This window comes from Lithobates pipiens, unplaced genomic scaffold, assembly GCF_037356315.1.
Source record: "Lithobates pipiens isolate NorthernLeopardFrog02 unplaced genomic scaffold, aLitPip1_a1.2 Scaffold_8, whole genome shotgun sequence".
NCBI classification, from domain to species: Eukaryota; Metazoa; Chordata; class Amphibia; order Anura; family Ranidae; genus Lithobates; species Lithobates pipiens.
In genome coordinates this window covers 42360436-42388110 of record NW_027507903.1, presented here as the reverse complement: position 1 = coordinate 42388110, position 27675 = coordinate 42360436, and the positions used below count along the sequence as shown (strand labels likewise).

General features: G+C 43.9%; 1 protein-coding gene across 1 annotated transcript in view; it reads left to right on the top strand.

The window, feature by feature from the left end:
• The window catches only part of KIF7 (kinesin family member 7), a 95325-nt gene that overhangs the window by 23928 nt on the left and 43722 nt on the right, over positions 1-27675 (top strand). The window contains exons 6-11 of the mRNA XM_077472803.1: positions 5013-5159; positions 9520-9732; positions 12027-12238; positions 14844-14944; positions 20128-20283; positions 27246-27448. Of these exons, the coding sequence (XP_077328929.1) occupies positions 5013-5159; positions 9520-9732; positions 12027-12238; positions 14844-14944; positions 20128-20283; positions 27246-27448 (1032 nt within the window). The remainder of the gene's footprint in view (positions 1-5012; positions 5160-9519; positions 9733-12026; positions 12239-14843; positions 14945-20127; positions 20284-27245; positions 27449-27675) is intronic.

Here is a 27675-nt window from a genome sequence, read left to right as displayed (position 1 = left end):
TCTTATCGGACCGTGTCGTCAGATAATCCGACTGTGTGTGGTATGCATCGGTCTGATTCCGTCCGAATCTCCGTCCGACCCAATTTTCCAACTGGGCCGGACGGACCTAATCCGATCATGTGTAGAGCATTTTCATCGGACTAAGTGCCACGCATGCTCAGATCAAATTCCTACATCAAAGCTATTGGCTACTAGCCTGAATGTAGTCCCATCGTAACGAAATTACGTCATCACGTTCTGAAAGATCGGATTTTTCGCCAACTTGGCCCGACCGTGTGTATGCAACAGTTTCGGACACAATCCGTCGGACTAAATCCGACGGGCAAAATCCGACGGATTTGGTTGGCAAAATCTCTGACCGTGTGTACGTGGGCTAAGATTTATTTTATATGTCTTGGTTTGCCTTTAAAAATAATGCTGAAGTAATGTTACTTTTTACCCATTGGTGCTGTCCTTCTGGGGAGAAAGAATGTCAAGAGTACTGTGAATTCTGTGAAAGGTAATAAATACCTGCTAGTGTTAAAGCCCAACTCCGTGCAAATTTTATTTTTTGTTCCCAATGCAGTAAGGCTGTGCCTGCATTGCATGGTTTAACTGCTCTTTTTGTCTAGGGGTAAACACCGAGCCTATACTCTCCTGATCCTTCGGAAAACGATGCTCCCCCAAGTCGAACGGTGGACTGTTCCTAACATCTTTAAATCCAGGGCCAGTCATAGACCCCTTTCACACTGATGTAATCCACCAGCACAGTGGTCATCAACCCTGTCCTCAGGGCCCACTAGCAGGCCAGGTTTGCAAGATAACTGAAATACATCACAGGTGATATCATTTGCTGCTCAGTGATTGCAGTATTCTAGTCTGCATCTCCCCCAAGATAATACATAAAACCTGTTAGTGGGCCCTGAGGACAGGGTTGATGACCACTGCACCAGCAGATCTGCTCTCAGCAGGGAATCTCACCGCTGATCCCTGCTGAGCAGGCAGATAACAGGTCCATGTCCGCTCTGCTGATGCAGAACGGACACAGCCGCTGCCCCCTGTGGGCCATAGGATGGAAATGGACCGCCTGTCTGTTTTTACATTCAACTGTCATATGATCCAATCTGCCGGACAAATGTCTGCTGACATCTGTCACTCCATAGAGAGCAGTGAGTGGTCAGATCGGGTCCGCTTGAAAAACTGACAGGTGGACCGATTGGTTTGTCAGTGTGCATTGGGGCCTATGGGCGTGATGACGTAAGGAACGGTCAACCGCACAAGACCACTGGACCATGCCGGGGGGGGGGGGGGGGGGGGGTTGCAGGCAGGATCCGAAGGGACCTATCTTGTGCTGGGAGGATCGGAGGATTAGGTGAGTATATCATGGCATTCCAAACCCATAGACAAAGACGAGCAGTTAACCCATGCAGCACGGGCACAAAAATTTGCCCGAAAACTAGCTTTAGGCATCCACATTATTTAGCATGCATACAATTCACATGAAAAAAGTTGACAAAGCTTTGTTCATTATTTTGATGCTTTTGCTAATTTAGACCCCCTGAATGCAAATTTGAACTTGCCTCTGAAACCATATTTGTAAATACGGTAAAGCCCAGCTCTGGACAGATTAAAAAATGGATCCCTTGTGGTGAGGCTTTGCCCACACAGCGAGGGTTAATAGCTCATTTTGTCAAGGAAAGAGGGAAACGTACACAATGTAGAGTTCAAGGGTGCGCTACATACCGAGCGCAGGGTTTAGAGGTGCGCTACATACCGAGCGCAGGGTTTAGAGGTGCGCTACATACCGAGCGCAGGGTTTAGGGGTGCGCTACAAACCGAGCGCAGGGTTTAGGGGTGCGCTACAAACCGAGCGCAGGGTTTAGGGGTGCCCTACAAACCGAGCGCAGGGTTTAGGGGTGCGTTATATAACGAGCACAGGGTTTACGGGTGCGCTACATACAGAGTAGACAGAGCTCTCTTTCACAGGCTTTCCACATCTGATTTTTCCTTGCATCTCACCTACCCGGCCTCCTGGCAGTGAAAGTGGCCTCGCCTCTGTCTCGCAATCGCAGGGAGATCATTGGCCGGCATTCGCGCACCCAGTCACAGATTGAGATCACAATGCAGCTTGCCACATGATTCCCCATCCCTAATTGCATCTGCATCTCCCTTGTCCCCACCATGAGTGCAGGACAGGCAGGTATCTGTGAGAACTGCCGAGAGGAAAACTGTCCTTGTAAACACAGAAGGATAAAACTGATGATGGTAAGTGGAGGGCGAGAGCCACGTTTTGGTTGAAAAAAAAAAGCCCTGGATGCAAGGGCCACACTAAATGGCCTGGCGGGCCAGATTTGGCACATGGGCCTCGTGTTTTAATCATGTGGTGTAGAGAATATGCACATGCCATTGTGACTTTGTAACGTGTTTTGGGATTTGCAGAGATGCAGCCACCATACAGAGAATTCCCAGCATATGACTGGACTTGCTGTGCCTGTATTTGCTCTGAAGAACCGAGTTACAATCATTACTATTGCAAGCTAGCACATGTACTGTATATCCTCCCTATTAGAACTACAAAACTGCATTATCTCTATCAGATGTCGCTACACATAGGGGCAGCATAGTGGTTTGCAGTTCTGCCGTGCAGTACAAGGGTCCTTGGTTGTATGGTCAAGACACTACTTGCATGGTGTTTGCATGTTCTCCTTGTGCTTGCATGGGTTTCCTCGTGGTACTCTGGTGTCCTCCCATGCTACAAAGACATGTTGTTGAGTTATTTGCCCTCCTGCCTGAATTGGCCCTCGTAGGTGTATGTATGCATGTGAGATTGGGACATTAGATTGTTTTCATCTAACAAGAATGGACACTCTTCGTGATACATCACCACAATGCTTATAGGCTAAGTCTCAGATTGCAGTAATATACCGTTTAAAACATTGATCAAGTGTACTCTATCACTCACTGCTCTTGGACAAAATCACAGCCTCTCAGAATAACGGCTCCCCCTAGCAGGTGTTTTACTACAGCTACCAGTAGGGGGGTGATTAAGAAATCATGACCTAGGGGCATGTGCCAAGATGCCTATAGACATGCAAATCATCGATCAGCACATTGACCAAATAAATATCAGTCAGCAGTTTGCTAATATCTAGAAGTATCCTGATTTTTCTTTTGGGATACAAGGGGTTGATTTTAGTAAAACTGGAGAGTTCAGAATCTGGTGCAGCTCTGCATAGAAACCAATAGACTTCTAGTTGTTTTTTTTTTTAATCAAAACTAAATTGAACAAGCTGAAAGGGGTTGTAAACCCCCTCTGCGTTTTCCACCTTAATGTATTCTATACATTAAGGTGAAAAACCTTCTTTGTTGCACTAGCACCCCCGAGCCCCCCTTATACTTACCTGAGCCCTGTAATTTCCACGGGCCCGGAACGAGCACACCAGCTACGACCAGTGTCTCATGTCCTGATTTGGATAGATAGATTGATAGCAGCACAGCCATTGGCTCCCACTGCTGTCAATCAAATCCAATGACGTGGGCACTTGGGGGGGTGTGGGCAGGGCCGAGTCCTGCTGTCTGTGTCAACAGACACAGGACACGAGAACATGCTCACATGGGTGGCCCGTAGGAGAGCGCTTCTACGGGGACACTCAAAGAGGAGGAGCCACGAGCGCAACTGAGGGACCCCAGAAGAGATGGATTGGGTCCACTTTGCAAAACCAACTGCACAGAGGAGGTAAGTATGGCATGTGTTATTTTTTTTTTTTTTTTGTCTTTTGTTTTTTAAACCTGAATCTTTATAACCCCTTGAAGTTAGAAGCTGATTGGTTACTATGCAAACCTGCACCAGATTTTGCACTCGCCAGTTTTCGTAAATCAACCTCCATTGTTAGTAAACTAACTGACTACCGTATATACTCGAGTATAAGCCGAGATTTTCAGCCTCTTTTTTGAGGCTGAAAGTGCCCCCCTTGGCTTATACTCGAGTCATCGCTGTCTGCCTGCTCGATCAGCGTGTCGAGCAGACAGACAGCGGACATTCTACCATTCAAACGCCGCGCCTCCGCCTCCGCCTTCGCCTGTGATAGGCGGAACACTGAATTTCCCAGCAGCCTGTGTTCCGCCTATCACGGACATCGTCTCATCCTCGTACTACGGACGAGGATGAGACGATGTCCGTGATAGGCGGAACACAGGCTGCTGGGAAATTCAGTGTTCCGCCTATCACAGGCGAAGGCGGAGGCGCGGCGTTTGAATGGTAGAATGTCCGCCGAGGCGCCGACGAAGAGCGGCGATCCTGGCAAGGCACGGGACGGAGGCAAGGCAAGGCACGGGACGGGACGGAGGCAAGGCACGACACGGGACGGAGGCAAGGCACGGGACAGAGGCAAGGAGGCAAGGCACGGGACGGAGGCAAGGAGGCAAGGCACGGGACACAGGCTCGGGACACAGGTAGGCTGGACACACACACACACACACACACACACACACACACACACACACACACACACACACACGGACACACACACACAGGGATGGATGGATACACACACACACAGGGATGGATGGATGGATGGAGACACACACACACAGGGATGGATGGATGGAGACACACACACACACAGGGATGGATGGATGGATGGACACACACACACACAGGGATGGATGGATGGATGGACACACACACACACAGGGATGGATGGACGGACGGACACACAGGGATGGACGGACACACACACAGGGATGGACGGACACACACACAGGGATGGACGGACACACACACAGGGATGGACGGACACACAGGGATGGACGGACACACAGGGATGGACGGACACACACACAGGGATGGACAGGCATGTCTCACCCTCGGCTTATACACGAGTCAATAAGTTTGCCAGTTTTTTTGGGGGTAAATTGGGGGCCTCGGCTTATATTCGGGTCGGCCTATACTCGAGTATATACGGTAATCAACACATTTCTATAGCATTATTGCAATTGCTTTGCTGTTAACTTGCGGTTTATCCTAATGGTAGGGCTCGCTGAGCTTTGAGTGCCATGGTGGTGGAGTAGAGAAAGACAAGTGCATTGAAGATCTGAGAAGTAAAATTCAGAAGCTGGAAGATGAAAATAGAGATTTTCTGTCTGCTTTAGAAGATGCCATGGAGCAGTACAAGTTGCAGGTATCCTCCGCAATCGTTATGTATAGATTTTTGCTTTTATGTTTTCCTTTCTATTCGATTTTAGGGGACTTATGTATGAAGAATGTGTGTTGCTCATAGCAGCCTATCCGCCATTTTTGCGTAATTTTCAAAGCTGGACTGCAGAAATGACAATTGGAACCTGATTGGTTGCTATGGGCAAACTCATATAGGCATAACCTTTGTACAGAAGTACTTTTACTCCCTTTTGCATTTTTGCTTATTAGATTATTGATAATCATAACGTATAAGAATTTATGGGTAATGTAATGCAGTTACAGGCATGTGTGGTGCATGTCACTCTCCCATACCTTTTACACCAGCCAGTGCATACACTTCCTCATAGAGAACTAACCTTCACACACGCTAAAGGGTCACTCTTCTGATAATTTTAATTTATAGATAATAAAACAATAGTACATAACTAGCTTTACGTTGCTAACCTATACATTAACCTGTTGGTCCAATGTCCCTGTAGGCCATCGTTTCAGGGGCCATGCAGGGTCTCTTTCTCAAGGAGACATAGTGACCACACTGTGCCAATCATTACAGTCGCTACAACCACCCATCTGTTACCAAGTTTGAACAAGGAAAGGAGTGCGGTCCTCATCCTTTGATTTGTGTGAGATTTCATGTATAGATCTCAACCCAAGATTTGACTGTTAATTTCTTTTCAAAGATTGGGATCATCATGGAGTCTTCCAATTGTTTTTTTGTGTTCTCTATATTATAAAATAAACATAAAATATAACAAAAAGAATGGACCACCTTCTTACAGCCACTGTAAAATTGTTCAACTTGTCAGCATTTAACGTCTTAAGGACTGAGCCTCTTTTTTACACTTCTTGTTTACAAGTTAAAATCATTTTTATTTATTTTTTGCTAGAAAATTACTTAGCACCACAAACATTAGATATATTTTTTCTAACACCCTAGGGAATAAAATGGCGTTCGTTGCAATACTTTCTGTCACACCGTATTTACCCAGCGGTCAAACAAGCGCACTTTTTTTGGAAAAAAATACCTTTCTTTTCTTACATCAGAGGACAGAGAGCCATAGTAATAACTATATGGGTTATATCGGACCATCAGGTGCTGGACATTGGTACGCCCCTTACGGTGTGTACTTCCCCCATATATCCCCTCCCATTGCTGAAAGTCCTCCGTTTTTTCACCGGTGTCTATGGTGTTGGGCACGAGTAAGGATGTGTTATGCTGAGCTCCACGGGCAGTAATCCTTTGATGAGAGCCAGCCATCCTGACTGGATCCCTTCTGATGTCTTTGAAATTAGGTTTTGCTTGCGAATGCTTCTCTTTGAGAGCTAGGCCTTGGGATTCAGTACTTTTTGTTAGTGAGGCCAATAAAAGTTTCCCGGCAGGGTCCTTTCGCAGGTCCAGGATTGTGGGTTAACCTGAGTGTTCCCTGGTTCCTGAAGGTTTCCTTTTAAGGTCTCGGAGCCTACCGTGAAGGGCAAGCTCTGGTATTTCATCCTACCTTACGGACAAAAAATTTAACAGGTCTGACTGTTGAATCCCACTCTATAAAAGATTGTGGGTGATCTCCTTTGGTAGTGTCTACTTTTATTAAATGCCAGGAAGCTGGCTTCCAGAATCACTTACTATAGAGTCTGGAGTATGTCTATAGAGTATGTTTCTTGGTGTGGATCCAGGGGTTGTCACACCAGGATGTATGTCAATAGGCAGCATTCCTGATTCCTGCATATGGGATCTGAAATAAAGCTGGCCTTGACTTCTATCAAGAGCCAGATCCAGGCCTTGTCGGTGTCTTTTCCTATGGCCTCTTGCTTCCCACTCTTGGTGCGTAGCTTATTCAGGGGGTAACATGGTTTATTCCCCCTATCAGGGCACCTCTAAATCCTTGGGATTTAAAACTGGTCTTATTGGCTTTGCTGAATCGGCCGTTTGAACCTGTATGAGAAATTCCCTTGGTTCTTTTGACAAAAAAGATAATTTTTTCTGCTTGCCATTTCTTCTGCCAGAAGAGTATCGGAACTAAGGGCTCTGTCTTGTAAGAGCCATATTTCTTCAGGCATAAGGATGAGGTGGTTTTAGGTCCTCATCCTGAATTCATACCAAGGGTGGTAACAGGTTTTCATTTAAACCAAGATATTATTCTTCCTTCTTTCTCCCCAGAGCCTTAAAGCGGAGGTCCACCCTAAAGTGGACCTTCCGCTCATCGGAACCCTCCCCCCCCTCCGGTGCCACAATTGGCACCTTTCAGGGGGGAGGGGGTGCAGGTACCTGTACAGCACAGGTATCTGCACCCACTTCCGGGATAGCTCTCTGCGGAAAGGGGCGTACATTACGCCCCTTTCCGAAGGTCCCCCGCTGCCTGCTGGGAAACACAGATCCCAGAGGCAGCGGGTCCATTCTTATTGCGCAGCGCGACTCGCGCATGCGCAGTAGGGAACCGGGAAATGAAGCAGAAAGGCTCCACTTCCTGATTCCCATACCCAAGATGGTGGCGGCAGCACCCGAGAGATGATCGAGAGATCGGCTTCGGGTGCCGACATCGCGGGCACGCTGGACAGGTAACTGTCACTATTTTAAAAGTCAGCAGCTGCAGTATTTGTAGCTGCTGGCTTTAAAAAAAAAAAAAAAAAGCGGACTCCCGGCGGACTCCCGCTTTAATCTGGGGAAGAGAAAGCACTACAGTCTTTTTTAAACTGCTCAGGTTTGCAAAAGAGAGGTTTTGATTGTACTGCCAGAGGGTCCAAGATGTGGACAAGCAGCGTCTAGATGCACTATTTTCCAAATGGATTTGTCAAAGTGATTATTCAAGCTTCAGCTTAAAGAAGAAAATTCTTCCTTATCAGATTTAGAGCACACTTGTCCAGGGCGATTAGTGCCTTTTGGGTGGTGCATCATCAGGCCTCCATGGCTCAGATCTGTAAGGCTGCAACTTGGTCTTCGGTTCATACGTTTATCCGATTTTATCAAATCGATATTAAAGATCATGAGGATATTGCCTTTGGGCACAACTTGTACTCCAGGCTGCAGTATGAGTCCTCTGGCCTCCTGTTTTTTGTTCTGCCCCCCCCCTTTTAGTTGCCATTGCTATGGGACAGCCCATATAGTTATTACTATGGCTCTGTGTCCCCTGATGTAAGAAAATAGGATTTTTAAAACAGCTTACCTGTAAAATCTTTTTCTTTGATGTACATCAGGGGACACAGAGGTCCCTCCCTTCTTCTACTTATACACTTATATTGCTTGGCTACAAAACTGAGGACTCCCAGCAATGGGAGGGGTTATATGGGGGAAGTACATGCCTTAAGGGGTGTGCCAGTGTCCAGCACCTGATGGTCCAATATAACCCACATAGTTATTACTATGGCTCTGTGTTCCCTGATGTACATCAAAGAAAAGGATTTTACAGGTAAGCTGTTTTAAAAATCCTATTTTTTTTAATTAAAAAATAAGACAGCGGTAAAGTTAGCCCAATTTATTTATTTTTTTAGATTGTGAAAAATAATGTTAAGCCGAATAAATTGATACCCAACATGTCATGCTTCAAAATTGCGCCCGCTCGTGGAATGGCGACAAACTTTTACCCTTAAAAATCTCCATAGGCGATGTTTAAAAATTTTCTACAGGTTACCAGTTTTGAGTTAAAGGAAGGCTAGGGCTAGTTTTATTGCTCTCGCTCTAAAGATCGCAGCGATACCTCACATGTGTGGCTTGGACACAGTTTTCATATGTGGGCGCTACTCACGTATGCGTTTGCTTCTGCACGCAAGCTTATGTATATAATATACATAATAATAAAAAAAAATTTCCTCATGTATTTAACTTTTCGTTTTTTATTTTCACACAGCACAAAAAAAAAAAAACAAGTTTGGGTTACTTTTATTCCTATTACAAGGAATGTAAACATCCCTTGTAATAGAAAAAAAAACATGACAGGACCTCCTCAAATATGATATCTGGGGTCAAAAAGACCTCAGATCTCATATTTACACAAAAATGCAATAAAAAAAAGTCTCCTTTTTAATAGCTCATTTGATGTCGCTTCTGTCCTCCCATGGCATGGAGTAAAGCAGGGGCCATCTTCCCCCTCAGTCGACAGCCAGGCATCCATGGGAGAGGACGTGATTGTTTCTGCCGCTACTGGCGGTTCCGGTAAGCGCCGGAGACGTCCGGAGCACGGCGGGAGGGTGGGGGCTGCCGTTAAAAGTTATCTCGCGGCGAATCCGCCGCGGAGACCACTTTTATCTTAACCACTTCAATACCATCCAATCCCCCCCTGGCTGTTCTATTTCAATCCTAGTTTATAAGTAACTATCCACTGTTGTGTTTTTTTTTTTTTTTTTTTAAACAGAGCGATAAGTTGCAAGAACAGCAAGATGAGATTGCTAGATTGCAAACCTACCTGGAGCATCAGAAGAGAGATCTGTCTGTGACAGCCCTACTGGAAGATGTGCACTTGTTAAACATTGGGGGCAGACCAAATACAGCTCCTCTGATTAAAAAGCATTCACATACTGTTGATCAGAGCAAACTCTTACCCTTGAAGTACCCCAACCAAAGAAAGGTAATAATGAAACGTTGGAGAGATGGTGTAAGGTGGTAAAACATTCTGAATTGTGGGCGGAATTGCTTCTTTTAGGCAACAGGCGTCCCGCCGATGCGTTTGCACAATTTCACTGCGATTGTCGCCCGGCGAATTGTGGCAAAATCGCGCCACGTTTGGAAGTGACAGGGAACACACGGGCGTCCTCATGATTTGTCGCGATTCCGCCCGCATTTCAGAACCCTGAGATGTGAACTGAGCCTTAAGAATATGTAAACCCAACATTTAATATTCCTGATAGGTGCCTGCTGTATCATGTGCTTGTATGAAAGGGCCACGTCATTCATTCACTCACACAGCTTTGTGTGTTCTCTTTGTATTGCTTCTTTGTGTGAAATCCCTGGTGATCCTACCAGTTCCTCTGCTTTCCTATAAAAACGGACTACACTAAGAATGAGAACAGAGAGTGGTCAGTTTTCTGGCTGTGCTGGGAACTCGGCGTGCTCTCCTTCAATGATGAGACTTGTCCTAACCCCCCAAACCCCCCCCACACTCACCCACCCATCCCCACACCCACCCACACCCATTCACTGGGAAGACCAGTGAGCTGCTGTTTCTCCTCCCCAACGCTCTTATGCAGCTAAAAACAGAGGGAATGTAATCACTTATTTAACCACTTAAATACAGAACATTTTCACCCCCTTCCTGCCCAAGCCAATTTTCAGTTTTCGTCGCTGTCGCAATTTAAATTACAATTGCGCGGTCATGCAACACTGTACCCAAAAATATTTTTTTCCCCACAAATAGAGCTTTCTTTTGGTGGTATTCGATCATCGCTGCGGTTTTTATTTTTTGCGCTATAATCAAAAGAAGAGCAACAAGTTTAAAAAAAAACAAAAAAAAAAACACTTTTTTACTTTTTGCTATAATAAATATCCCAATTTAAAAAGAAAAACTTTTTTTTTTTTCCCTCAGTTTAGGCTGATATGTATTCTTCTACATATCTTTGATAAAAAAAAAAATCGCAATAAGCGTATATTGATTGGTTTGCGCGTAAGTTATAGCGTCGCCAAAATAGGGGTTGGATTTATGCCTTTTTTTTTTTTTACTAGTAATGGCGATGATCTGCGATTTTTATCATGACTGCGACATTGTTGCGGACACATCGGACACTTTTGACACCATTTTGGGCCCATTCACATTTATACAGCAATCAGTGCTATACAAATGAATTGATAACTGTATAAATGTCACTGGCAGGGAAGGGGTTAACACTAGGGGGGTGATCAAGGGGTTAATTGTGTTACCTAGGGAGTGATTCTGACTGTAGGGGGAGGGGACTCACAAGGGGAGGAGACCAATTAATAATAAACTTTGCTTTCTGGGAAACACCTTACGACATTGGATGTTCTTGGTGGCCATCTTTTGGCATCACCGTTGGTATTGCTTCATTCTTTCAAGTTGCATAGTAGAACATTTTGCATGTAAGACCTATTTATGACTGCACCTACTCTTGCCAATACCCCTGACGAAGGTGCTTGAACCAGAAATGCATCGGGTACCAGAGAGTATTTTTTAATAAGTCATGCAAACTATATAATCTGTCGTGTTCTCTGTCTTTTTTCCTTTTCTGTTTTTGCAATATGTGTTTTTTGATATGTCCTTTGAATGATCAAACCATTTTATGTATTAACAATAAATATATTTGTTAATTTACTCATGTGTGGTTGCCTACAAAGTCGCAAAGAAGGGGGATCCTCCTCCTTCTTTTTTTTTTTTTTTTTTTTTCTCTCCATGCTTTCCTGTCAATTACGCCAAATTCTGACCCTACCATCTGAATGTCGCAGCTTAAATCGAGACTCCTCAGACCAGGCAACATTTTTCCAATCTTCTATCATCCAATCTTGGTGAGCCTGTGTGACTTGTAGCCTCAGTTTCCTGTTCTTAGCTGACAGGAGTGGCATCTGGTGTGGTCTTCTGCTGTAGCCCATCTGCTTCAAGGTTTAATGTGTGGTGTGCTCAGATATGGTATTCTGCATATCTTTAAATATAACGAGTGGATATTTGAGTTACTGTTGCCTTTCTATCATCTCCAACCAGTCTGCCCATTCTCCTCTGACATCAACCAGGCATTTTCCTCCACATAACTGCCACACACTGGATAGTTTCTCTTTTTCATGTGTCCGAAGTCGCATTACAAGTGTGAGCGGAGCCTTCTATGCCGTTTTATTTTTTTAGGGCGTCCCTTTTTTAAATATTTTGTGTAATATCATTTTTCAGAATTATTCTATAAATATTGCATATCTATTTTCCAGATTTCAGACAGTGTTGTATCCTTGTCTAAGGAGCTCAAAAAGAACTTTCAGAGCGGCACGCAGAAGCTGGTCTGCAGTCTGGAAGAGGCGGATACTGTGCTCTACAGACATTTCAGTGAAGATTCTGATCCCACAGCAGACTCTGATGAAGACAGGAATAAAGAGAATGAGGAGTTTGAGAGAGAATCCAACAAATCTCACCCATCACACAGGTACATTTTATCCCATTTCCGGCGTGTGTTTAACCACTTTCAGACCGGACCATTTTGCTGGTCAAAGACCAGACCACTTTTTGCGATTCGGCACTGCGTCGCTTTAACTGACAATTGCGCGGTCGTGCGATGTGGCTCCCAAACAAAATTGACGTCCTTTTTTTCCCACAAATAGAGCTTTCATTTGGTGGTATTTGATCACCCCTGCGGTTTTTATTTTTTGCGCTATAAACAAAAATAGAGCGTCAATTTTGAAAAAAACGCATTATTTTTTACTTTTTGTTATAATAAATATCCCCCAAAAATATATAAAAAAACATTTTTTTCCCTCAGTTTAGGCCGATACGTATTCTTCTACATATTTTTGGTAAAAAAAATCGCAATAAGCGATTATTGATTGGTTTGCGCAAAAGTTATAGCGTTTACAAAATAGGGATAGTTTTATAGCATTTTTATTAATAATTTTTTTTTTTTTTTTTACTAGTATTGGCGGCGATCAGCGATTTTTATTGTGACTGCGACATTGTGGGGGACCCATCGGACATTTTTGACACATTTTTGGGACCATTGTCATTTATACAGCAATCACTGCTATACAAATGCACTGATTCCTGTGTAAATGACACTGGCAGTGAAGGGGTTAACCAGTGGGTGGCAGTGTAGGGGTTAAGTGTTCCTAGGGGTGTGTTACTAACTGTGGGGGGCTGGGCTTTCATTTAGTGAACACTGATCTCTGCTCCAATCACATGGAGCAGAGATCAGCGTCACTAGTTGCTAGGCAGAATGGAGAAATGCTGTTTACACAGCATTTCCTCCATTCAGCCGTCCCGTGAGACGATCGCGGGTATGCCCGCGGCGATCGAGTCCGCGGGTCCCGCGACCGGACTCACGGGGGTCCCGACCAGCGCGGGAGGGCGCCGGCGCGCTCCCGATGGCAGGGCGAACATTGAAGATTGGGCGTACATGTACGCCAATATGCCTGCCTGTTCCCTGGGTGGAGTTTCTAACTGTGGGGGAGTGAACTGACTGCTGGAGGAGGAGAGACATCGTTGTTCCTGATCACTAGGAACAGACAATCTCTCTCTACTCCCCTGTCAGAACGGGGATCAGTCTGTTTACATTGACAGATTCCCTTTCTGGCTCACTGTGGAGCGAACGTGGGTGGGCGGCAGACATCGCGGCTGCTAGCCATGCACATCAGCTTACCCACCGTGCAGTGGGCGCGCACGGCAGCTATAGCTGTAAAACAGACTGGCGTACAGCTACAGCGATTCGCGAGAACGAGCCGACTTGCTGCAGTATATTGACGGCGGCTGGTCAGCAAATGGTTAAAAAATTGATGCAAGGCCTTAATACTGCCACATCCAAATTGTAAAAAGACTACGTGGGGCCTAACCCCTGTCTATGGCGGGGTTTTAAAGGCAGTACTACAATTATAATTTAAAACGTTTTTATTACAAATACATTACATTCATTATAAAACAAACATTTTAAAATTATTCATCAACCATGTGTTTGGACTTTCCACAGATGACTGGCTTTAATATTCAGGACAGATCATGCACAATTCTGTTCATTGTTGTGTTCAGTGATACTTCTATTAAATAACTCCTCCGCACACAATGCGTTTCTTTGGATAGGATTCAATAGATGTATAACTGGCCTTTATCTGGCCTTGGCATTAGAATGCATGTGCTTCCATTGTGGAGGCTCTCGAAATTTAGAGTTAGGACTACAGAAAATGGGGAATGACTTCACTGGGCCTGTAGCTTCATATTCACAAATGCGTGCAGAATTTTACCACATATTGTTAGACAGGATAATTTGGTTGCTCGCAGGCCAGTGGCGGCTGGTGTTTTTTTTGGGCGGTCAGTCTGGCACTTACCCCATGGTGGCAGGCAGCATGGTGCAGCAGCTCGGCACCTGTGTCCTTTCTTCCATGTCGGCTTCCAGCTCCTCCCCTCCTCCTCCTAGGCGTTCAATACTATCGCCTGCCCTTTCAGCCAAAAACCCGTTTCCTGATTGGCCGGGAGGAGGATCGGTGTTACAACAGCGAATATTCATCTGCTGTTGTAACACACCTGGGTGGGATCGGAGCGCACTCTTTGCGACCCAAACCCACCCTATATTGAAGCCTATTAAAGCCTCTGGCTCTAAACGGTGCTTCAAAAAAAAAACAGCCACTCTGCATTGGCACCTGAGTGGCGGTGCCCTAAAAGGCCCATGCGCTCTTAATGGACGGGCTGCCCCTGTCTCAGGCTGGTCGGTAAGTTGCGCTTGGAAGTTTATTTTGTGTCGTTTTGACATGCGTCTCCCTTCCGGTGTTCCCTACTGTAAAGGCCAGTTGTAGGTGGGGGCAATGGCCATTTGTTTTTGTGTTTAACAGGGTCTTTTCTGTAACGTTGGGCTCTTAGAAATGTTTTATATTTTGCTTTGTGTTCTTCCGAGCAATTCCTAAAATGTGTATTCAAAATTCTGAGATGAGCTGATGTGATTTTTAATATGGATTTCCCTGTTAGTGTTGTTACCAAGTGTTTCATCTTATTTTCGAAATGTGTACTTTAATATATGACAGGTAAACACATTTTTACTGCATCTCTTATAGGTGTAAAAAAAATTCCAGACCCCAAAGTGGAAATTGTCCTTCCTCTCCACAGAACAGCGAGGAGGACGAAGAAACTATGTTGGACATAGATACAAATGAAGGTAAGTCGAATTTCATGTAGTTGATTCGTGTTTCTAAGAAATTCTGTAGTGTATGCTCCTTAACCCCTTCCTATCTGCCACAGTGTCCCTTTAAACCACTTGCTGACCGTCCCACAAATATTTACTGTGGGGCGGCGGGTCGTCTTGGCATAATCATGTACCTGTACGTGATTCTACTCTTACAGGTCTGCGGCACACATGTACGCCGCCGGTGACCCACTTCCACTGTGTCCAATTCAATCCACAGGAACCAATCAGCAGGAAAAACTTTTTTTTTTTTTTTTTGTTATCTGTATCTCATTGCAGAGATTTCCCTTCACTTCTGTCTCATAGCCTAAACAGCAAGTGAGAGGGAGTCCCTGGTTGTCACCAGAGTAAGAACTAGTGTCCCCCCATCAAAGATTTCCCCTCTATTCCTGTTCTGGTGACAACCCCAAATTTGGGGGAGTTTCTTTCACTCTAGTACTGGTAGAATTGAGCTGCAGAGTGCTTTCCAGGTTCAGATCTGTGGCGTTACTTCAGCACTTTCCCTTTCTCTGAAAACTCACTCTGTTGAGTAGTCTAATTGCACTGAAGCATCGGGCGCTACCTCTATATTTGCACTGTTGGGCGCCCTTAGAATTTCCTGCTACCACCCATTCGACTAGGCCAGGGATATGCAATTAGCAGACCTCTAGCTGTTGCAAAACTACAATTCCTCCCAGCATGCCTCTGCCTCTGGGTGTCATGCTTGTGGCTGTCAGAGTCTTGCTATGCCTCATGGGACTTGTAGTTCTGCAACAGCTAGAGATCCGCCAATTGCATATCCCTGTACTAGGGAAAGGTTTGGCGCTGGGACTGAGCATCGATCAATCACTGGGTGGAGTGTTGTGTGTTCTGTGCTCTCTCTTTCACCATTTAGAGTAGAAGCATTACCTCACTGTGCATCTCCATTTCACTCACACCATTTGTCTACAGTTACCTGGTTACCTCTGGCCATCTGACCCGTAGCCTCCAGCTCCCTGCGAGTAACCAAGGCCTTGCCTCACGCTTTGGGGCTAACTTCAACACCACCATACAATCACAACACACACAGAGGAAGACCGTCCTATTACGGGTGACCCTAGCCCATACTCTCCTAGGACCCCTTTCACACTGGGACGGGAGCAGCATCGGTGGTAAAGCGGCGCTATATTTAGCGCCACTTTAACGTAGTTTTAGCGGCGGTATGCGGCCGCTATCGGGGCAGTTTTAACCCCCGCTAGCGGCCAAAAAAGGGTTAAAAGCGCCCGCAAAGCACTGCTGCAGCGGCGCTTTGCCGGCGGTATGGCCACGCTGCCCCATTGATTTCAATGGGTAGAAGCGGTTTAGGAGCGGCTTTCACACTGGAGTGAAAGGGGCCAGATTTTTTCAGGCGCTATACAGGCGCTGTTTTTAGCGCTGTAGCTCCTGAAAGGGGCCTAATGGTTCAGGAGGCATTTACGCTCTAACCTCTGTTCTGAGGGCACTGAGGCCTGTAATCTGGAATTGATTTATGCACTGTGAAGAGAAATTATCAGCAGCCCATCCTAGTCACCGGGTGCCCAGGTCTGATGCATCATGGTAAATTAAGTTTTTAGTTATCTTTTTGTTTTTCGGTAATTACGCTTTTATAAAAGTCAGGATTTCCTGATGATTGCATTGCTGAAATGCATGCATTATCTAAAGTGCAATTGTTAATTTTGTGTAACTGAAAACACAGAAGAAGACGGGGGAACCACTAAGAGGATTGATACAATCACACTTTCAACATCCAAAGTGAATATTGCTCACCTTCTCATGCGGCCCGGTGGACACGTATGTGTAACAGTAAATAGGTTGTAAATATTTCACAGATAGTGGTGGTATTACTATTGCATTTCAAAGGCTACTTTCACACTGAAAGCGCCCGACGTTAGCAGTAAAGTGGTGCTAGTTTTAGCGGCGCATTACCATCGTTTTATCACGCTTTTCAGCTGCTAGCGGGCGCCTTTAACCCCAGCTAGCAGCCAAAGAAAGGGTTAAAAGTGCCCGTGTTGTGGCACTGCCGAAAAGCTTTGTAGGCGATTCGGCAGCTCTGACCATTCATTTCAATGGCCAGGGGAGGTTCAACCGCCCCAAAGATGCTGCTTGCAGGACTTTTTTTAACGCCCCGAATGCGCACCGCCCCAGTGTGAAAGCACTTAGGCTTTCGCACTAGGGAGGCATTTAAGGCGTTCTTCAGACGCTTTACAGGAGCTATTTCTAGAGCTAAAATGCCTGAAAAACGACTCAGTGTGAAAGTAGCCTGATGCCCTGTATACACGATCGGTTTTCCCGTCGGAATAAACTCTGAAGACTTTTCCGACGGAATTCCGCTGAAGCTGTCTTGCATACACACAATCACACTAAATTCCGCCCGTCAACAACGCGGTGACAACACATACGATGGGACTAGAAAAAGGAAGTTCAATAGCTATTTTATACCCAAATGGTTACACTTAAAAGTGATTTTTATCCTATTTAACCACTCAACCTCTGTAAGCTTCACACCCCCCCCCCCTTATGACCAGGCTATTTTTTGCTTTACGGCACTGCGTTACTTTAACTGACAATTGCACGTGTCGTGCGTCACTATACACAAATACAATTTTTGTTTTTTTTCCCCACATATAGAACCTTCTTTTGGTAGTATTTGATCACCTATTGTTTATTATATTAACAAGAAGAAAAGGCCAATCATTTTGAAAAAATATATATATTTTTTTTTTGCTTTCTGCTCTAAAATATATCCAATAAAAATGTAAAGAAATTGAATTTCTTCATCAATTTAGGCCAATATATATTCTGCTACATATTTTTGGTAAAAAAAAAAAATCCCAATAGGCATATATTGATTTGTTTGTGCAAAAGTTCTAGCTTGTACAGACTTTGGGATATTTTTATTTATTTACCTTTTTTATTTTTATTTTATTAATGGTGGGTGATCATATAGTTCCCACCTAGTGTCAGATTGCACGTTGTGCTATCACAGTCCCACTATAAGTCACTGATTACCGCCATTAGTGGTAGAAAAAAATAAAATCCAGTGTGTGTATAAACCGTGGCATCTCATAAAAATAGAATATCATCAAAAAGTTATTCCAGTAATTCAATTCAAGAAGTGAAACTCATACATTTTTTATAAACGTGTTACACACAGAGTGATATTTTTTAAGCATTTCTTTCTTTTAATTTTGATCATGGCTTACAGCTAGTGAAAACCCCAAATGCGGTATCTCAGAAAACTAAAATATTACATAAGACCAATAAAAAAGCTTACTGAAAAGTATGCACTGAATACTTGGTTAGGGCCTCTTTTTCCATGAATTACTGCATCAATGTGGCGTGGCATGGAGGACATCAGCATGTGACGCTGCTGAGGTGTTATGGAATCCCAAGTTTCTTTGCTAGCAGCCTTCAGCTGATCTGCATTGTTGGGTCCGGTGTCTCTCCTCTTCCTTTTGACAATACACAACAGGTTGTCTATGGGGTTTAGGTCAGGCCAGTTTGCTGGCCAATCAAGCACAGTGATACCATGATCATTAAACCAGGTATTGGTACTTTTGGCCCTGTGGGCAGGTGCCAAGTTCTGCTGAAAAATGAAATCAGCATCTCCATAAAACCGGTCAGCAGAGGGAAGCATGAGGTGCTCTAGAATTTCCTGGTAGAGGGCTGTGCTGACTTTGGAATTGATAAAACACAATGGACCAACACCAGCAGATGATATAGCTCCCCAAATCATCACTCACTGTGGGAAATTTTGCATTTTATTTGGAAATCAAGGTTCCGGAGTCTGGAGGAAGAGAGGAGAGACACCGAATCCAAGTTGCATGAGGTACCGTGTGAAGTTTCCACATTCACTGGACGCACATGCAGTGCAGTTTCTTTTTTTCCCCCCTGCCTCTAAAAGCCCCTGCCACTAAACGCTGCTAAAAGCCTATGGGGTTGATTTACTAAAGGCAAATTCACTTTGCACTACAAGTGCACTTGAAAGTTCAGTTGCTGTAGATCTGAGGGGGAGATCTGAAATGTGGGGAAGCTCTGCTGATTTCATCATCCAATCATGTGCAAGCTAAAATGCTGTTTTTTATTTTCCTTGCATGTCCCCCTCAGATCTACAGCGACTGCACTTCCAAATGCACTTGTAGTGCAAAGTGGATTTGCCTTTAGTAAATTAACCCCTATGTGCGCATGGAGACATAGGAGAACATGCAGGGGCATTTAGGCCTCGTGCACACAGGACATTTTTGCAGCTGCTTCTCTGGGCATCAGGTGTGTGTTGTTGTTTTTTTTTTTTTTCTTTTTCCTGCCTCTAAACTCCCCTGCATGTTAGCCTATGTGCCCATGCACACCTAGGGGTAAATTTACAAAAACTGGAAAGTCTGGTGCAGCTGTGCATGGTAGCCAATCAGCTTCTATCTTCAGCTTGTTCATTTAAGCTTTGGCAATAAAACCTGGAAGCTGATTGGGTTCAATTCAGAGCTGCACCAGACTTTGCACCCTCTAGTTTTATTAAATCAACACCATAGGCTTTTAGCAGCTTTTAGAGGCAGGAAAAAATAACCCACTGCCAGTGTGTCCAGGAGCAGCAGACATTTGGCAGAAAAAACACTGGATGCTGCTAAACATGCATTAACCGCTAGGTGCCAGCCGCCAGAACAAATGATTAGGGGATTATAGATTATCCTAATTTTCATCCCTTGTTATATAGCATTGCAGTTTAATGTTTGACTGCCTCTTGCATCCACAATGTTGTATTTGTTGTACTTGGAATACTTTTTATACATCTAGTTATTGAAGATACACGTACTACAACTTTGATCAATAAGCTGTATCTTACATTTCAGATACTCTGGGTCTGTTAGTAAATGAATCAATACTACTGTTGAAAAGTTTTGAATAAAAAAGTTTATCAAAGCAAAATCCTGCTGTAAATCATTTTTAGATAATTTCTCTATCTGGCTGATTGTGTGAGGATTTGGTCTTTGAGTTCCTGGGCAGCACAGCAGACACTCCAAGGTATTAGCTCTTCGGTTAGTTTGTAGTATCATTTATACTTTTAAAAATCAGGCACAGATCTACACGCTGGAGGAAATAAAAAATATTTTTTGTGGCAATTGATCTTAAGAACTGGTTTAAATTTTAAGATTTTGTGTCCTACACAGCTAAGCATATAAAGTATGACCAACTTGTTCTGAGGGACAGCCCTACCCATGAAAGAGACTCTAAATGGAGGTTGCGTCAGGCTGAGCAGAAGATCCGGGAACTCGCTATCAACATCCGAATGAAGGAAGAGCTTATTAAAGAGCTGGTTAAAACTGGTGAGGCTCAGGATGTTTTTATCTCACAGCTGTCATTTACATATTAAAGAATTGCCTATATATGTTTGCTTAAAGAGGAGCTCTGTTCATTTTTATGTTTTATTAAATGTCAGCAGCTCCAAAAACCTTTTTAATAAACTTAACCACTTGCCGACCGGGCCATACCCGAAAGACGGCTACAGCGTGGTCGTGTTTTTCAGGGAGGGCGTCCATGGACGTCCTCCCAGAATCTTGCTCTCGCACGCCCCCTGGGGAAGACCTGGCGCATCGCGGTGAACGGCCGCTAATAGCGGCCATTTACCACGTGATCGCTCCGTCAAATGACGGAGCGATCACTTGTAAACAAACCAGCGTCATGTCATGACTCCCTCTGTGTACCGATCGGTACAGCATCAGCGCTGTGGGCTGGATGTCTAGTGCCCACAGCGCTGCTCTGTGACAATACTCTGCAACACTGTGCAATACTCGCCAATACTCTGCAATAAATTTTAACAAACAATTAATTTTTTTTTGTCCCGAATTTTCTGTCTTTTTTTGATTTATAGCGCAAAAAATAAAAAACCCAGCAGTGATTAAATACCATGAAAAGAAAGCTCTATTTGTGTGGAAAAAAAGGACAAACGTTTCATATGGGTACAGCGTTGCATGACTGAGTAATTGTCATTCAAAGTGTGAGAGCACCGAAAGCTGAAAATTGGTCTGGTTAGGAAGGGGGTTTAAGTGCCCAGTGGTTAATAAAAAGGATAGACTGTGTCCTTAACCACTTCAACACAGGGCACTTTCACCCCCCTCCTTCCCAGACCAATTTTCAGTTTTCAGCGATGTCACACTTTGAGAATTGCGCTGCCATGCAACACTGTACCCAAATTACATTTTTATCAGTTTTTTCACACAAATAGTTTTTTTTGGAGGTATTTAATCACCACTGGGGTTTTTTTTTAACACTACAAATACAAAAAGACTGAACATTTTCAAAAAAAGCATTTTTCTTAGTTTCTGTTATAAAATTTAGCAAAAGGGTAATTTTTCTTGATAATTTTTTACCAAAAATGATGCTGCTATATTTCTGTGGTAAAAAATAACCCAAATCAGTGTATATTTGGTGTTGGCAGTGATGGGGGACAGACAGATGTTTTTATGGGGACAGGGGTATATCAGTGGTGCTTGGTGTATTGTTTGTGGGGTGATCTGTAACCGCTCTCAGTGTAAAATCATCCTCACACAGAGATCTGTCACAGATCTGCAGATTCCCCCGAGCTCGACGGGGAGAACTGTCAGAGACACGCGTCTCCTGTTTACATTGTGACGGCTGTGATTGGTCACAGCCATCACCTGATCGGGAGGGCCAATCACAGTGCCCATATCCCGATCTCTGCTTAGCTGGATTCTGTGATCATAATGATCACAGGATCGAGCACTCGTTCCCAGGTTATGTGCAGTGGCTGGGTGGGAGGTAGTTAAAGAATATGTAAACGCATTTTATATTCCTGATATATTCCTGTTGTACTTCAATTAAAAAAGTATCCTGTTGTCTTTTGTATTGCTTCCTTTTTGTGTGAAATACCAGGTGTTCCTGCCACTCCCTGTGCCTTCCTGACCACACTAGCCATGAGAACACACTGTGGTCGGCTTTCCCCCAATGATCAGATTTGTCCTGACAGACACTTGTCCCAAGACCCCCCCCAAAAATAAAGTGGCATTTGGGAAGAGGAGGAGGCAGGCAGCCTTAAAGGAGATATCCAGCCTGAGCTCATTTGGCTGGGCTTCTCCTATGTGTCACAGGAGTGAAATTTGTTTTGCACTCCTGTGACCCGTTTTCAGCAAAGAGCGGTCTGAAGTCCGCTCTCTTCTGACATCACCAAGATCAGTCCAGGCAGCGCATCATCCCAACTTAGGACTGGACTGAGGGCTGTCTCAGTGAGTCTCTGGGATGGCTGCTCTGTCCCTCCACACCGGGGGGTGGGCATAGCAGGAGAGCTGCTAATTGACAGTCAGCAGCTCTCTGCTCAGGGAGGTGAGAGAAAAAAGCCATCGGCGATGTTCGGTGGCTTGGTTCACAGTGAAGAGGCAGCAGCGGGGGACAGATGCAGCATCAGTCTGATGCTGCATCCATCTAGGGAAGTATGAATCTACAAAAAAAAAAAACCCATACTTCTCTTTTAACATTAACAACTTTTAACATCTTAAAGAGGAAGTAAACCCTGATGGGTTTACTTCCTCTTTCATTCCCTGCAAAGGTAAAGCATAATAGACTACTATGCATCGCATAGTAGTCCATTATGTGTCACTTACCTGACACAGGAGCCAGTGAAGTCACTGCTGTCCCCTGTAGTTCCGAGCGTCCATCTTCTTGGTGGGTGTCGCTGCTCCGGCGCTGTGATTCGCCGGAGCAGCGATGACATCACTCCTGCGCATGCGCACGGGAGCCGACACTCGCGGCATATCGCCGCGATCTGCAGCTTACCCAGTGCGCCTTCGCGCCGTAGACAGCGGTGGCTGTCTTCAGGTAAATATCTCCTAAACCATATAGGTTTAGGAAATATTTCTTGGACCTAGATTAAGGCTTACCTGTAGGTCAAAGTGGTTTGTAAGGGTTTACAACCACTTTTAAAGTATATGTAAACCCTCACCTTGTTAAACAATTCTACAAACTATGGGATATAGATATGGAATTTTATTTATATATATATATATATATACAGTGCCTACAAGTAGTATTCAACCCCCTGCAGATTTAGCAGGTTTACACATTCGGAATTAACTTGGCATTGTGACATTTGGACTGTAGATCAGCCTGGAAGTGTGAAATGCACTGCAGCAAAAAAGAATGTTATTTCTTTGTTTAATTTTTTTTTAAATAGTGAAAAGTTTATTCAGAGGGTCAATTATTATTCAACCCCTCAATTCAACAGAATTTTGTTTGGTTCACCTAAAGTATTAAGAAGTAGTTCAGGCACAAAGAACAATGAGCTTCACATGTTTGGATTAATTATCTGTTTTTCCAGCCTTTTCTGACTATTTAAGACCCTCCCCAAACTTGTGAAAAGCACTCATACATGGTCAACATGGGAAAGACAAAGGAGCATTCCAAGGCCATCAGAGACAAGATCGTGGAGGGTCACAAGGCTGGCAAGGGGTACAAAACCCTTTCCAAGGAGTTGGGCCTACCTGTCTCCACTGTTGGGAGCATCATCCGGAAGTGGAAGGCTTATGGAACTACTGTTAGCCTTCCACGGGCTGGACAGCCTTTGAAAGTTTCCTCCCGTGCCGAGGCCAGGCTTGTCCGAAGAGTCAAGGCTAACCCAAGGACAACAAGGAAGGAGCTCCGGGAAGATCTCATGGCAGTGGGGACATTGGTTTCAGTCAATACCATAAGTAACGTACTCCACCGCAATGGTCTCCGTTCCAGACGAGCCCGTAAGGTACCTTTACTTTCAAAGCGTCATGTCAAGGCTCATCTACAGTTTGCTCATGATCACTTGGAGGACTCTGAGACAGACTGGTTCAAGGTTCTCTGGTCTGATTAGACCAAGATCGAGATCTTTGGTGCCAACCACACACGTGACGTTTGGAGACTGGATGGCATTGCATACGACCCAAAGAATACCATCCCTACAATCAAGCATGGTGGTGGCAGCATCATGCTGTGGGGCTGCTTCTCAGCCAAGGGGCCTGGCCATCTGGTCCGCATTCATGGGAAGATGGATAGCACGGCCTACCTGGAGATTTTGGCCAAGAACCTCCGCTCCTCCATCAAGGACCTTAAGATGGGTCGTCATTTCATCTTCCAACAAGACAACGACCCAAAGCACACAGCCAAGAAAACCAAGGCCTGGTTCAAGAGGGAAAAAATCAAGGTGTTGAAGTGGCCTAGTCAGTCTCCTGACCTTAACCCAATTGAAAACTTGTGGAAGGAGCTCAAGATTAAAGTCCACATGAGACACCCAAAGAACCTAGATAACTTGGAGAAGATCTGCATGGAGGAGTGGGCCAAGATAACTCCAGAGACCTGTGCCGGCCTGATCAGGTCTTATAAAAGACGATTATTAGCTGTAATTGCAAACAAGGGTTATTCCACCAAATATTAAACCTAGGGGTTGAATAATAATTGACCCACACTTTTATGTTTAAAATTTATTAAAATTTAACTGAGCAACATAACTTTTTGGTTTGTAAGATTTATGCATCTGTTAATAAATCCTGCTCTTGTTTAAAGTTTGAAGGCTCTAACTTATTTGCATCTTATCAAACCTGCTAAATCTGCAGGGGGTTGAATACTACTTGTAGTCACTGTATATATATATATATATATATATATATATATATATATATATATATATATATATATATATATATATATATAATTTCCCATAGTTTGCAAAAACCAATCAATATACGCTTATTGGGATTTTTTTCCCCCAAAAATATGTAGCAGAACACATATTGGCATAACTTGATGAAGAAAATTGGATTTTCTTTTATTTTGCTTATTGGATATGTTTTATAGCAGAAAGTAAAATATATATATATATATATATATATATATATATATATATATATATATATATATATATAATTTTGTTTTTACTAGACATGGCAGCTATCAGCGAATTATAACGGGACTGTGATATTGCAGCGGACAAATTGGGCACTAACTGACGCTTTTAACACTTTTTTTTTTGGGGGGGGGGGACCAGTGACACTACTACAGTGATCACCGCTAAAAATATGCGCGGTCACTGTACTAATGAAACTGGCTGGGAAGGGGTTAACATCAGGGGCTATCAAAGGGTTAACTGTGTGCCTAGCCAGTGTTTGTGTACTAAGGGAAGGCACGGATCCTTGTCCCTGTTTTGCACTGATAGAATGTAAATCTGCATTGTTTACATAGGCAGACTGCCGTTCTGCATGTGTAACGAAAGGTCGGCTGACATCGAGACCGATGTACTCGCTGATCGGCTCCCGCTGCGCACTAAGACAGCGGAAGCAAGCCTCCGGTGGCGCGCATTCGCTCCTGCTTCCCTGAAGTGCAGGATCACTTATATACACTATTCTGCACACAGCTGCCACCCTGTAACGGAAAAACTGCTAGGGCAGCCTGAAAGTGGTTAAAATAGAAATGAAAGCTAAAACGTTTTTGTATGGATATAAAAAAAAAATATCTTTTTATTTTATTTTTTTATTTTTTTGAATAACCAGTGACCACGTCTTCTGTTCTCAGCTGCATAAGGAGCTCAGAGAGCTGGTGGAATAGAAACAGCAAATGTAAACTCAGTGATTAGCTGTGCGGGGGTTGGTGCGTATATGGTCAGGACAAATCTGGCCATTGGGGGAAAGCTGACCTTCTCATTTCTAGTGTGATCTGGAAGGCACAGGGAGTGGCAGAATCACTTGGTATTTCACACAAACGAAGCAATGCAAAGACAATAGGGTACATTTTCATAAAAGTACACAGGCGCATATCATGAATATGAAATGTGTTTACCGGTACATATTCTTTGGGACTACATAGTCTATCCTTTATTTGTACATTTTTGGAATATTTTTTAATCGATTGAAGTCCACCTCTGGTACAATAGGCTTACTATACTGTGGGTCTGAGATGTACTTACACCTGTATGTAAACCAGAAGATTTGCAGCGTGAAGAATAAAGTGTACATTAAGGCACGTGGTATGGGAAATGGAGCGCACAGCATTTAATACCAGGAAGCTTATTGTGCTTAGAGTTTGGCTTTCTGTGGGTACAGATCTAAAGAAACAAAACCATGCTGTTTAAAGTATAAGTACAGCATTGCTAGGCGGCATGAGCTTCCATTGCTGGCCAAATTCTATTTGCATGGCTGTCTCTGGTTATACTGTCTCTGAGCACAGAGCTGGAAGGCCCTTTTCAGACTCCGCTGATCCCCACTGAGCAGGCGGATGACAGGTCTGTGTCTGCTAAGCAGAGCAGACATGGACACAGCCCGCTGTTCTCTATGGGGTGGTTTGATAGAAACGGAACGCCTGTCCATCTTCGCCCGTCTTTTTCCCGGTCCGCAGTCTCCGGCTGTGTGACTGGCCAGAGCCACGTGATGTCACTTTCGCGCATTCGCATGGGAGACGCTGGTCACGGCACATGGCTCTGACGAAACGGAACCTCGGCCGTTCCTTCAGAGCATATGCGCCGATGATGTCATCGGCACAATATACAGTAAATATCTTCTAAAACTGTGCAAATTTAGGAGATATTTACAGTACCTATAGGTAAGCCTTATTATAGATTTACCTATAGGTACAAACATTAGTGGGAGGTTTACTTCCTCTTTAGATTAGAACTATAAACAAAACTTCTTTTTTTTTTTTTCATTTTGGATAGAGCAAAATGAAAAAATGTCAAATAATTTTTTTTTCTCACCATCTTTGTCCCATTGCGGAGATTTACCTTCACTTCCTGTCCCATAACGAAACAGGAAGTGAAAGGAAATCCCTGAAAATTAAGGGAATTCCTTGGGGACCTCCAGGTCACCAGAACTAGTGTCTTCATTGGAGGATTTGCCCTCTATTACTTTTCTGGGGAAAACCTAAAATTTTGAGGTTTTTTTCTTTTATTTTCAAGGATAATAGTAAACCGGACAAATAGGGTCAATCTCCCTAACGGGAACACACAGATGGCAAGAAAAACTGACAGGGGTTCTAATCCTCAACTCTAAAACTAGAAAATAAAGTTTTGCCTTTAGTTATACTTTAACAGATCTACTTGGAGGAATGTTTGATGTCCTGCTGGGACTCTGGTGAGAAGTTCTCCCAATAAAACTGGTGAGCCTGTGCTAGTTCTCAGGTCAGAGTATCTTGTAATTATGTAATATTTATAATTAATAATTGTAATTAAGAAGTTTTGCAATAACTACAAATATTTCTGCAATAACTACAAATTTATTGACCTGAATGTTTATCAACTGATACATTTAATATTGTGTGTCAGGAAGAGAAGCTCAAGCCATGAATAAACAGTACTGTCTGAAGATCTCTGAATTGGAGACGGAGGCAGAACAAGTACGGATTGAGGTCAGCGAGAATCAGCGCCATCTGCAGGAGCTGGAAGGGAAAGACACACGGGATCCAGTGGAAAAATCCAGACTGCAGGAATACCGCAAGAAGATTGCAGCTGCTGAGAGTAAAGTGCAGGTATGTTGACTTCACGTCAAAGGCTATTTCTTATAACTATTCCAAAGCTTTAAATAACTGAATTTGTAATCACACTTCAGCATTCTCTTTGTGCTTTATTATTATATAGTGCCTTTTTCTTCTTTTACTATAGAATGACATAATGTATTCATTTTTTGCATAATATAAACATAAGTATTTTCCAAAATACTGTAAATGTTGTCATCTTAACGAAGGAAGAGAGGTAG